Raw genomic sequence first — 13,546 nt, forward strand, 5'->3', positions numbered from 1 at the left:
GATGTGCCAGACATCCGTTTGTATCAGAACATGTGTTAGAAATGCCAGTTCTGGTGCTATGGGTGTATCTGAAGGGTTGGTGACACCTGGGTATAATTGCCAGCAGAGAGGAATTACAAGCACAGGCTTAACGTGTCCATTGGTGATGCCGAGAAGCCCATGATTTCAGGACAGGTGTACTAGGTCTAGCTTCCAGAAACAGAGCTCCAAGAACTGGTGACTCCCCAGCCTCAGGGCCAGCCCCATCATCTGAAGAGGGAGGGGCTGATCCCCAAGGTGAGATGAGTCCCCAGAGGCTAGTCTACAAGCCAGAGCAGGGCTGAGACCAGAATCTGACCAGCTGGTCCACCATTCTTTCAGCCACATTCCAGCACAGGAAAGGGAAAGAAAAAAAAAAAAGCAATCAAGAGAACGTTCTTCTTTCATTTCCCCCCAGTTCCTTAAGCAGCCGAACTCCCCTGGAGCATTAAACAATATGTGGAAGGCCAGCATGGAAAAATCACACCACTAATCCAAAAAATCTCAGCACTTTGTGCCCACGTACTGCCAAAATTGGAAGAAAAAAAAAAAAAAAAGAAAGAAAGAAAGAAAGAAAAAGAAAAGAAAGAAAGAAACCCAGTCACTTAAATATTACTTTTCTTTCATTGTGAGGGTATCAGTATGTGAAATTGCCATGAGGAACCTGAAGGAGTTGGTACTGGTTTCTGAAAGGCAAGCTCAACTTCCTAGATGCCTTTTAGCAAACACGGTGCCTCACCCACACACACCCCCATCAAGCTCTCTGCATATTTCAGTGTCTAAGTGGGGTTCACGCCAGTCACAAGGGCCAATATCAATGGAAGTCTGATATTTCCTGGGGCCTCTTTCAGCAACATTTCCTACTATGCTGTCGTTCTCTGATTGGTCTCTCAGGATTGGTGCTTTCTCTCTGCTTACCCCAGTTTGCACTGAATGGGCAAGCATCAAGATCCTTGGCCTAATGCTGGGGAGGCTCAGCAAACAACTGTTCCCCTGTTTATATATGGCCTTGTTTGTTTCTGGTTGCTCTGTGCTTGTCACACTGAGTCCCTTAAAGGGACAATGCAAACACGCCTGCATTATGCATTGAGGGTGACTCTATTTAAATCCTTGGCTGGGACTACTGTGAGGGCCAGCCTGGGTTTTGTGCTGTCATTTTGTGTGAGGTGCTCTGGTGCTAGTTTGCCTTGGTGGATAATGGCTTCGTGGACTGTTTTGAGAGAGGGTTAAGGAGACAGAGAGTTCACAGTGAATGGATGCAATAAGGGCTATTTCCCAGAACCTCAGCGATGAGGCTGAAATGATGCTAAGAGGGATCTGAAGATCCGGAACACGCAACTTTAACATAAGATCTTTGATGTTAAGGTGGCCCTTGAACTGCTACCCCTGTCGGACAGTCTGCTGCTTCCTTTGCTTGTGTTCCAGAAACTGCAGTGTGCCCCCACTCCAGCTCCGACACGAATCATCAAATCAACCCAGCAAGGTTTTCTTCAGGACTGTACAGTCCTCCTGTGGGGCAGGGCACTCCAGCAAACGGGAGGGGGATCGGCTGAATGGAGCCACATTCAGTGTCTTAGAGGCTGGGAGTTCTGCTGTTTCGTGAGTACCCGCTCACCTTCCTATGGCTACCCCTACCCTCAACACATAGGCACACACATGCCCACATGTCCATATATATATATAAGTATGAAAGTACAATAAAGTCAAGATCAAGCCAGGCACTGTGGTGTATGTCTATCAGCACAGCACAGAGGAAGTTGAGGCTGGAGAATGGCGAGTTACGCAGCAAGACCCTGTTTCAGGAAACCAAAATATAAACAAACAAATAAAAGCAGGAACCCAGAGTATCCTCTGCAAAGTCTGAATCCTAACTCTCTCAGGCTCTGCAGGCTGTATGTTCCCTGCCGCAGCTACTTAGTTCTGCTTGTAGCAACGCAACCCACCATGGATGAAATATAAACAAGCCAGATGGGCCAGATTCTGGTAAAAACTTATTAGAGACACTAGATTTTGAATTTTGCATCATTTTTAAATCGCTAAATCATGGTTGCCTTTTGGTCTCTTTCACCCATTTATAAACGTAGAATCTCATGAAGGCCAAAACTGGGTTTGGGCCTTCGCTTTCCAACCCTTACTGAACCAATAATAGATTGATGAAATAGAAATGACAGTCATCAGCTTTGTTTTTTGACCTCATCCCTAGCAAACACTCCCAGTGTTAGCTATTACTGCAAAAATGAGGTTTGGGGTGAAAGTCAGCGAGGTATATTTCTATGCATGAAAAGAATGCTTAAAAAGTGGCGCCCACTTTCTGCAAATGCCTAGAGTTGGAATTTAAACTGGAAGGCTTTCAACGCGGAGTGAGACTAACCTGGCCGTGTCCTGTGTGGCTGGAATGCTGTGCTGCAGGCTAAGGGCCCTTCCCTGGCAGGAAAACTTCCGAGTGAGTGGAGCACAAAAGCGCACACCTCTATTCCTAGCATTCCTTGGAGCCTGAGCAGGATAGGCCAGACTGAGAGAGAAAGAGAGAGAGAGAGAGAGAGAGAGAGAGAGAGAGAGAGAGAGAGAGAGAGATTGCGAGAGGGAGGAAAGAGTGAGGGTATTCTGTTTTTTCCATGCCAACTGACAGAGACCCCTTCCCTCCACCAGGAAGGAGAGACAAGGGAAAGAAGGTAGAGGACCATAGCAGATCCTACTTGTAATTTGGGTGTAGAGATCTTCCCAGACAGAAAATAACTTCATAAGATAAGGCCAGTGTTTCTCTTCCTCTAGTAGACTGGATGTTAATTATTCCCATCATTTTTCCTCTTTATTCCTTCTTCCCTTCCATTTATTCCCTTTCCTTGTTATTTTTTGATGTAATAAAAGATAGTCTATACCATTGCTACTCATCGTGTCGATTTTTATCATTGTTTTCAACATAATTCATTATAAGGTTATGAGATTTAATTTTGATGCTAACTGTGTTTAGCAGCTGGGACACAGCAGTGCTAGTGATGAGCTCTTAAGGCAGCAGGAGCTAGTCCAGCACGCTCATAGGTAAGGGGTGTTTTCCTAATTTTGGACCGCAGTCTCAGGATGCTGCAGAAAATGCCCACATGCCACATTTTGGTACCTCTCCATTCATTCCCCGAAATCTTCCGTCTGCACATCGACTCAGGGAAAATCATTTACCCTCCAGCTTTATCAACACCCACTGAATTTTCCTGAGAACATTTTGTAAGTGCCGTTTGTACTGAACTGTCCCAGGTGAGACTTTTCCAAAGTCACTTAGTTCGCCCGTGAGCCCATGCTTCCAGAGATGGTCCACAAACACCCACCACCAGCCATATTTCCACTCTTCATTCAGACGTCTTCAGTGTCTGCAGGTAATAACTGTAAGACTCAGGTTTGGTTCATCTTTCTCAATGTTAGTAAAACTTGGTAAACAGTGTCATCAAAACTTGAACAGCAAGAGGGCAACAGAGCAGAATGAATTTAAGTGCTGGAAAATAAACCCCAGAATGGTGATTCACACCTGAAATCCCAGAACGTGAGAGACTGAGGCAGGGGGATTTCTGTGAGTCAGAGACAGGCCTGGGTTCTATACAGAGGACCAGGCTACATAGGAAGACCCCGTCTCCAAAAGGCCAAAAATAAAAATAAATAAAAATTAAAAGATAATTACGCACTCTGTAAACCCAACACTTGTGAGGCAGAGGCACAAAGATCAAGAGTTCAAGGCTATCCTGAGCTATATAGTGAGGCTAAGCCAGCCTGAACTTCAATAAACGAATAAGTATTTGTTTAAAAGCGGCTACATGATGTAGCTACTCAGAAGCCACCTGGGTTGCATTTCACGGTTGGGAGAGACCCTGAGGGACTGAGCAGGCCCCCAGGGTCCTTGTCACAGCTTCCTCAGTAACTAGCTTCCTGGAGATCTTGAGGGTGTCACTTGGCTACTTCGAGTGTAAATTTACAGCCTTGAAAACCAAGGGTTATGACATCTCAAATATCTCCTCCTTCTCAGTCCTCGAAAAGGAAAACTGGTTGAAAACAGGATGAAAGAGTTGGGAAGTCCAGGATTAGAAATGCTGTGCTGTTCACGCAAGCCGTCCGCAGTTCCCAGCTCTGCCTTTCTTGACTCAGTCTGCACAGTGTGCCTGTACCACTCCCTACTCCAGCACAACCACCCCTAAAGCGAACTCTGCAAGGTAAAAATGATTTCAAGGCCCGCTGGCCGCCTCACAGTTATTTGTGGCGCTGTGTGGGGTTATTTCTGTGTGACCATCCTTTCTGAGGTCGCACACATTGTGGCCTTGCCTTCTGCTTGCTGCCTGCATTGCCTGCCACACTCTGCTGCTGCTGCTGATGTGAAGCCTGAACCAGGAAATCGGCGTGGGGGCGTGTCCCGCGGTCCAGCCAGAGGCTTCGACTCAGCCCTTCTTTCCCCTCTCCCCTGCAGAGACACGGATTCCAGTCCTAAAAGGGATTTGAATGGCTTCTCAGCTCTTCTAGCTTTCCCTTGCTGAAGTCCCATCCCTGCTCAGATCCCAGGTCTGCGTGACGCGGTTTATTGTGGCAACAGTTTCCAGCAACTGCCCAGATGCTTGCTGAACACCTCCTGCCCAGCCTGGAGGTGTGGGAGGAGGGAGCGTTGGGCCTGACTGGGGAACAAGGACTCCAGGAGAAGATAGGAGCTCCTGGGGTCACAGTCTAGAGAGGAGGAGCGATGGGCTGCGGACCTTCCCAGCAAGCAGAGGACCAGAGCCAGAGCAGATTACCCTCTCCCAGGAAGGGCTGGGAAGAGGGATCCAAGGTAACAGACAACCTCAGACCTTGTGGGAGCTCATGCCTGTAACCCCAGCACGCAATTTGAGGCCTGCTTGGACTACATAGTGAACACTGGGGCTGCTTGGCAAGACACTGTCAGAGAGAGCAGAAGGGAGGGAAGGAGGGAAGAAGGGAGAGAAGAAGGAAGGGAGAAAAGAGACAGAAACAGACAGACAGGCAGAGACAGACAGACATGCAGAAAGGCAGAGAGAATAGGGAGAGAAAGAGAGACAGGGATAGACAAAAAACAGACACGGAGAGGGGGGATTTTCCATACTTCCACACTTAGGAACCTTTGCACTGCCCTCTTAGAGTGTATGTGAGTGAAGATATAAACAAAGAGACAGAAAGTTTATTCTGTCACTGTTGGCTAATGTCTCTAAATCAAAAGACATTATCTATGTGTCTCTGTGCATCTATGTCCACAGACACGTGCATACGCAGGTTAACAGGACAGGTTGTGGTTTCTGCCATCATCCTGATTTCTCTGGGGAAGGTGGGAGTTCCTGAGAGCCGCCAGCTAGTGTCGACCCTGGAACTCTCTTCTCTGTATTTATTTACAGCACAGAGAGCCCTGTCCACTGTCTAGCTACATTATCTGAGCTGTACAGCTTGGGGGGGGGGGGGGCAGGGCTAAAAGGGTTTTTAAGCTTCTCCTTGCAATCTCTTCACTGTGCCTCAAGCTTGTATCATTTACCTGGAGGTATTAGGGGGAAATTCTCACAGTGTAATGGACGCAGAGTGGCTGAGCTGTTTATCACTGTTCCCCACTCCATAAGGACCATGGACCCCGCTAGGCTGGGCCACCTATACTCCATCAGCCAATTAAAAGACAAGAGTGAAAAGCAAAGGAGAATTTTTAAATATTTTTCAATGTGGCCACACTGGGACAAAAAAAAGAGGTTCAGTGACACCCCAAGTCCATTTTGGGGGTCCTGCCATGAGGTGTAGGTCTAAACAGAGGAAGGGTGTCTGAGTGGGTAGAGCTGTTTATACCATGGCTGAAGACCTGAGTTCAATGCTCTGACTCCCGGTGGTAGAAGGAGAGACCTGACTCCTGAGAACCGTTATCTTTTTATGTACACACATACACATTTGTGCGTGCGTATGTGCACACACATATATACAGATATAATTTGATTTTTTTAGGGCAGTCCTGACCCCGGAGTGGTCTTGCCCATCCCCCATCATGGTCTCAGCTCCAGAATCTCCACCAAAAGCGTCTCTTTCCATCTGGGTGAACGAGACAAAGCCTGTGCCTGCCTCTGACTGGCACCAGCTCAGCTGTTCTGTCTCCTAGCCTGAGACTCAGGGAGAAATTCTAACTTCTTGGGGGCCATTGTCTCAACAGTCTGATAGCCAGAGGGAAGGCCACAGGAGTCCCTTTAGAATCCCTTCTCTTATGTCAGGGAAGTTGTCATTGTCACCAGCAGAATGAACATCTCATCGACAGCAAGACCCCAGCTCTCTGGGGTAACCCACCATATACCTCACCATCAAAATCTCCCTTTTGTGACAGGGAGCCTGTAAGCCCCTTTCCCAGGCTGGCAGGAACGGCACGTGGCCACTCAGGGCAACCTTTCCCACGCGGCACTCTCAGGGCTGCTGTGTGAAAAGCGCACATTGTCTTCTCCACAGACACAGTGTGAGCATGGTCAGGGGTGGCAGCACCCAGCTCATGTATAGCATATCTGAGCTCCTGGAATGGATGTAAAAAGCAGCCCTGAGGAGCTCAGTGGGCAGAGTGCTGGCCTAGCATGCACAAAGCCCTGGCTTTCACCCCAACGACGAAGAACTCAGATCAGATGCGGGAGAGCGCACCTGTAATCCCAGTGCTCAGGAAGTGGGCTCAAGGGTCACGGATTCAAGGTTACACTTGGGTTCATAGTGAGTTCAAGGCAAGCCTGGGACACATGAGAGCCTATCTTTAGATAGACGGATAGCCAGCCAAGTGGGGTATAATACAGTGCTGAGACTCCAGACCTAGTCCCTGATGCTCTTGGAGAAGTCTGTGTCCCGATGCCACCCACACAAACGCAGAGTTCTGCTTTCTGTTCTCAAACAGCGACTGTCCGAGTTTATGGCAAGTTTATCAATCTTTTTATTCTAATTTTAATTTTTTTTTAGGCAGAACTTTACATAGCCAAGGATAATGTTGGGATCAGGGTCTTTTGCCTTTCCTGTCACTGCCTAACAGCTCTACTGGTGCATTGCCACCATCGTCTCCAGAAACGTCTCCTCATTACATCATACCCCTCTCTCTTCCCTTTGCTAATGTCATGTTCTCTGTACTACCCTTCCTTTCTCAGACTCTTGCTCCATCAGGCCAAATGACCTACAGTGCTTGCTTCTAGGCCTACCCAAACCTCCCTGCCTTTCTCACGCTGTTCTCTGGCCCTATGGAAGGTCATTCCTAGACCTGTTCCTCAGCAGGATGGATGAGCTTCCAATCCATCCATCAGTGCAGCGCTCCACCCCGGCTGAAGTGACCAACCCTTGCTACCAGCATCAGTCCACTTTGAAGACTCTTCTCTGCAGGTTCCCAAGCTCCACAGAAGCTCTCGGGCCATCCCTGGTTATTGTTGCTTTGAATTAACATGCAGGCATGCATTTGCTCTCTCTTTTTCCAAAAATACACTTATGTAATTTAGAATTACTATGCTAAGACTCCTTATCTTTCTAATTTCTTTCTCAGGCATGATTATACTTAAGAAAGTTTTCACTATTCCTATTTCTTTTATGTCCACTTCTACTTCTTCATTCATATGATTATCACCAAATATAGCTTTAGTACATAGACCGGGGGGTCAGGGCACAAGTCAGGTCCTTCCAAGTGTCAAACAGCCTGTTCAGAAGGACTCCTGTATTTGTCAAGCCACCACAGAGACTTGACAGGGGTCCTGAATGTCGGTCCAGTTTCCTTTCCTAGCACATGGACAAAAATAACTTTTGGGGGCCCGGGATGTTATTTAGCTCCCACTTCCAGGTCACAGGAACTTAAGGAGGAAGTTGAAGTAGAAACCGGGGAAAAGCACTGCTTGCTGGTTCATCCATAGGCCTCCCTAGCCTTCTTACACAGCCCAGGACCATCTGCCCAGGAGACGGTACTGCCCACAGCAGGCTGGGTCCTTCTACACCGATTGACAGTCAAGATAATGTACCCCCAGACGTCCTACAGGCCAGTCTTTTAACCTCTGCATTGCCAATTTCCTTGTCTATAAAGTAACAGAGATGGTAATATCTATCTCGGTCAAGCTCTTGTGAGGACTGAGTGAATTTAATCCATGTAGAGCACCCACACCTCAATTTTACCCAGAACAAGAGCAGAAAGGAAGTTATGATAATCTTATTTTTTTTTATCCTGACATAAAATCCTTAGCGTCCTTAGCTTAGCCATCCATGTTCATCCTTGAGCCGACTCTGACACCTTCCCCAGCTTCCTCCTTCTCCACAGCCTTGTTTCAAGCAAACCTTCCCAATGTTCGGCAAGTACTCTCTCTTCCACCCGCAAGGAATCATTGCACCTGCTGTCTTTCTCCTACCAGGATTTCCCTTCTCCATATACAGGTCCCACACAGCCATCTTTTAGACAGCTCCTAGTCACTCCTCTCTTGCTTCTTCTGGAGAGGCCCTGTTCCTGCCCAGCATGCTGGCAAAATTGATATACCTTCTCCTGTTGCACTGAAGGAAGTTGTTCAGATATTGTATCCATTCTACTTCCCATCATGCTGTACCTACAGACAGAAACAGTCTTTGTCATTCTATCGATAGCAAGCTGATTCAGACAAACCAGCCACTAATAAATCCTTCCCGAGTGACCCCATGCTTTCCCCTCCTGCTCCCCAGATTCCTTACTGTGTTCTTGTCTCCCAGCAGCATAATGAGATTAATGATGATGGCAAGGAGGAAGCTCAACACTAAAATTAGTGGAAAATAGACTCATTTGACTCCTGCATACATCTTCTCTTTCTGTGCATTTGACTTTGGAAATCTGAACTGGGAAGCGTATAATTATTAATTAAACGCCCAGTGACCATCAGAATATTAATGCCTCCAGTACTTTCCCAAATGTAGAGGACCTGAAGTTTAGGAGATGCCTTTTAAAAATACGAGATGAACATGCTTGCTTGTATGAAGCATCTACATTTCTTAGCATTTTTTAAGCTTTAAAATATATTCTAAATTAAAATTCTTGGGAGTTGTCTATAGACTTCCTGCTCACTTTTACCTTAGACTAAAGAGGTGTGAAAGCACTGCAGAAAACTAAGGCATCTTAATACAAAAAACATGGGCATTTTTTCTCAGTAGGAGAAATGTTCTTTTTCTGTCTGAGTAACTCAAAGTCCCTGGCCTAGGATTAAGAGAAAGAGCTGAGAATTTGGTGAGTGATCAAGAAGAATCCTTTGTAGGCTTTTCTCTAACAGCTGATAAAAGTCTTGCTTTTTGACTGCAAAAGGGGCTAATTTACGTCTTAAAATGTTGTGTATATGTGTGTGTGTATGTGTGCAAGCATGTCCGTGTGTGTGCACATGTGTGTGAGAGGGTGCATGCATGCATGCTTTTGTGGAAGCCAGAGGTTGGTGATGTATCTTCCTCTATTGCTCACTACAATGTTTGCATTGCATTTTATATATTGTGTGTACACACCAGCGGAGGGTCACCAAGCAACCTGTGGAAATCACTTCTTTCCTTCCGTCATGTGGATTCCAGGAATCGAACTTGGGTCATCGGACTTAGCAACAAGTGCTTTTTCCACTGAACCAGCTTATTGGCCTGTGCCTTATTTTTTAAGAGAGCATCTCTCACTCTCCCTGGCACTCATTCATTGGCTAGCTGGCTGACCAACAGCTGCTAAAATGCCCCTGTCCCTGTTTTCCATCACTGGGAATGCAGACACATCCCACCACACTCAGATGTATGTGTGTGTGTGTGTGTGTGTGTGTGTGTGTGTGTGCGAGCGCGCGCGTGCGTGTGTATTGGAGATCCAAACTCACATCCCCCTGTTTGCACAGAAAGAGCTTTACCTGCTGGGCCATTTCTCACCCTCTTAAATCTTGCTAAGTAGTCATTCCTGAGTGGTTTTTGAGGTGTTGCTATTGGTAATTAAATTACTAAAAGTAAATTAGCAAAAATTCTAGTTCTGAAGAACAAAGTCTTCCCATAGGTCCACAGGCAAATGTATTTATACATCCTTCTGCTTATGATGTGATTGAAGATTTCCGCTCAGGGAGCACCAGCAAGTAATTCCTGCCAAGATGTTTAGAAAATATATTTTCCCAAAAGAAGTTACAGAAGTACATACAGCACTTACACTACTTAAGCACACACACACACACACACACACACACTCCATTAAAACCAAGCAGACACCTGTCTTTAGTGAAGCCGGTATCTTCTATTTTTTTTTTTTAAATTGGTCCCTTTTTTTAGAATGCTCGTGACTCTCACAGCTGTCAGCTTAGGACTTACAAGTTTTTAATACTAAACTTGATTTTAAAAAAAAGTGTTATCTTCATAGACATTGAAATATACAAAACGTCAAAACACATTGAGCCTATACTTTGACAACTTCATCTTGAGGATAAGGGAGAACCTTCCACCCTCCTTCCATCAGCCCACCCAGCACCCTTTCTTATGCACTACAGATAGGCTAATACAATATATCATAGACATTGGTGTAAAAATATAAACCTTGCATGCACAGTCGACCTGAGCATTGTTGGCCACATCCCCAATGAGCACAGATTCAATCATTTGTCAATATTGCTGGTGTCTTTGACTTAGAGCTGTCTCAATCTAGATTGAAGATTGTGTGGAAGAAAGCCAACTCTCCCGGTCTAGTAACACTTGAGTTTCCACTCATTTCCTAATCGGTGTTTTGTCATCATCTTGGTGGCTGCTGTTGCTGTTGCTAAGCCTCTTAGAAGTGTTAAATGGCAAAATCATTCTGTACGTGTCATGTGGTGCATTGCTACTTTAAAAAAATGACTCTGCAAAATGCAAAGAGCCTGTAAAAATACTCCTCTTGCTACCACTGGCTTTAAATATCTGAAAACTAGGAGAAGAACCTACAATAGAACTTACACGTCTTTAATCTCAGCAGGAACAGTGAGCCCGCTGAAAGGAAAACATCACGGAGTGTCTTGAGCACATTCTAGAGAAGCCTCAACTGAGGAATGGCCCGGATCAGACTGGCTCTGGAGCATGTCTATGGAGAGATTTATTGATTGACAGTTGATGTAGATATAAGATGTCGCATTCCACTGTGGGAGGCACTATTCCTAGGCAAGCGTCCTGTACTGTATAGGAAAGCTAGCTAAACATGGGCCTTCAAGCAAGCCAGAAAGTGAGCCATGAGCAGCATTACCCCATGGTCTCTGCTTCAAGTTCCTGTCCTGAGTTCCTGCCCAGACTTCCCTCAGTGATAAACTTCAGCCTGGAAGTATAAACAAGATAAATCCTTTCCTCCCCTAAGTTGCGTTTGGTCTTTTCTGTTTTTGTCACAACAGAAAAGAAACTAGAGCAATCTTGCTTTTCTTTGCTAGACATGTCAAATACACGTATATGTGCATGTTATATATCATATGTGGTGTAAGTATGTTGTATGTAAATGTTCTTGTGCTGGTTAGCTTTATGTCAAGTTGATACAAGCCACAATCATCAAAGAAGAGGGAACCCCCAATTAAGAAAATGCCTCCATAAGATTGGGCTGCAGGCATGATTATAAAGCATTCTTTTGTCAGTGATTGATGGGGGAGAACCCAGTCCATTGTAGGTCAGGCTATCCCTGGGTTGGTGGTCCTGGGTTCTATAAGAAAGCAGGCCAAACAAGCCATGGAGAGCAAGCCAGTAAGCCGCACCCCAAAGTGGCCTCTGCATCAGCTCCTGCCTCCTGGTTCCTTTCCTGACTTCCTTTTATGAGGAACAGTGATGTGGACGTGTGAGCCAAATGGCCGGTGGTGTTTCATCACAGCAATGGTAACGCCAACCAAGACAGCTCTTCTCAGAAGTCTGTTTTCTCAGTGTTGATGATGATGCCTCTGACAATGGAGGGATGGAAGGAAAACCCACTACATTTTTATTCCTTTGCTATGAGACCATGAAAAGTTTCCCGGGGAGCAGTTTCTGTATCGGTGGCTTGCAGACTATATAAGCAACAGAGCAGGGACTTACAAATTGGTGCTGTCCTTAGGGAGAACCCACTGGAAAGAGGGAGAGTACTGAAAGTGGATTGCCTTTCAGCTGGGATATAGACAGCTGGTAACCGTAATAAAATAATTAAACCAATTAACATGTGTATATGAACAAGCATAATTCTCTCCTGGTTTAGACGTTCCAGGAATGGGCTAAATAAATTATGGTACAGTTACATGGTGAACTATATGATAAACTAACACCATTGTCCATTAGCAAATCCTCTTAGCCATGCAATAGAATGAGGTCAAATCAGGTAAAAGTCTCCAATATATTTCAGTAGGAAAAATGTGTTACATAAACACATGACTTCACAAAGAATCTGATCCATTTCATTTTTAATAACAGTTTAATTGTAGTATAATTCATACACTATACAGTTCACCCTCAACATACCCAGGTGGCAGCCATCTGTGTCATCTACTTTCAGGACATTCCTCCTCAAAGAAGTGGCTACCTATGAGCAGCCGGGCCTCTTCCCCTCACTGACCCCATCCCCTTGCACTACAGTGTCTCTGAACCGACTTACTACCCCTGAGTTCACCTGGCCTGAGAATGTACAGTCTTTGTGACTGGATCCTCTCATTTAAGAAAGTTTTTAAATGTCTATGTTATGGTATGTGTCCTATTTAATCTTTTACTGTTAAGTAATATTTTGCATTACGACAGGACATTTTCCTTTCCCTAGCCTTTGGTTGATAGACATTTTAATTGAGTTGCTTCCACTTCATGAACATTATGAAGAGTAATTATACTGCACTGTGTGCAAGTTTTCAGCTGAATACTATTTCCATTTTTCTAGGACAGAAGCCAGGGAGTAGAGTTTCCATGTCTTGAAGTTACTCCATGACTAACTTTCTGCAGGAACTCTTAAATTTTACTTTGTGGTTCCCCAATATCTGCATGACTCTGAACGCCTTTTCATTGGTTGTGGACAATTCTAATTTACTTTTGTAAAGAGCAGATACACTTAGGGGGTGATAATACCAACATCTTGATAATGTCTTCCCAGGAGGTGGTACTTAGCGTTTCCCACTGAGTCTCTGTGTCAGTCAGAGTTCTACCAGAGAAACAGACCTTGTAGGATGAATGAATGAATGAATGAATGAATGAATGAATGGGTAGAAGCGTGGGTTTATGGGTGGAAAGATGAATGTATGACAGAGGAATGCCTACATGAGACTGGTCAGTCGCACCCAAAACCTACAGGATGGGACAAAAAAGGGCAGACTAGAGGTGAAACTCCAGTCCATAGGCACAATTTCCTTTCCCTCAAAGAGACATGAGGTCACCTCCATCAGCCTTTTAACTGATTAGTAGAGACCCACCCAGATTGTCTAAAGAATCTCTTCTACTTTAAGTCAAATAATTGTAGACACAATTACATACACAAAATCCCTTCACCATAATGCTTAAGTTACAGTTTGACTGAAAAACTGGCTACTAAAGCCTACTCCAATTCATACAAATGACAATCACCATCCTCTTCTATATTAATTGATTATTTTAATGGGTTTCATTA

General features: G+C 45.2%; 1 protein-coding gene across 1 annotated transcript in view; it reads left to right on the forward strand.

Moving 5' to 3' along the window:
* The first annotated feature begins 4,606 nt into the window (after positions 1-4,606).
* Stmnd1 (stathmin domain containing 1) overlaps positions 4,607-13,546 on the forward strand; it is a 28,958-nt gene continuing 20,018 nt past the window's right edge. Inside the window, exon 1 of the mRNA XM_021642818.2 lies at positions 4,607-4,816. Within this exon, the coding sequence (XP_021498493.1) occupies positions 4,730-4,816 (87 nt within the window). The 5' untranslated portion in view covers positions 4,607-4,729. The remainder of the gene's footprint in view (positions 4,817-13,546) is intronic.

This window comes from Meriones unguiculatus, chromosome 19, assembly GCF_030254825.1.
Source record: "Meriones unguiculatus strain TT.TT164.6M chromosome 19, Bangor_MerUng_6.1, whole genome shotgun sequence".
Lineage (NCBI taxonomy): Eukaryota > Metazoa > Chordata > Mammalia > Rodentia > Muridae > Meriones > Meriones unguiculatus.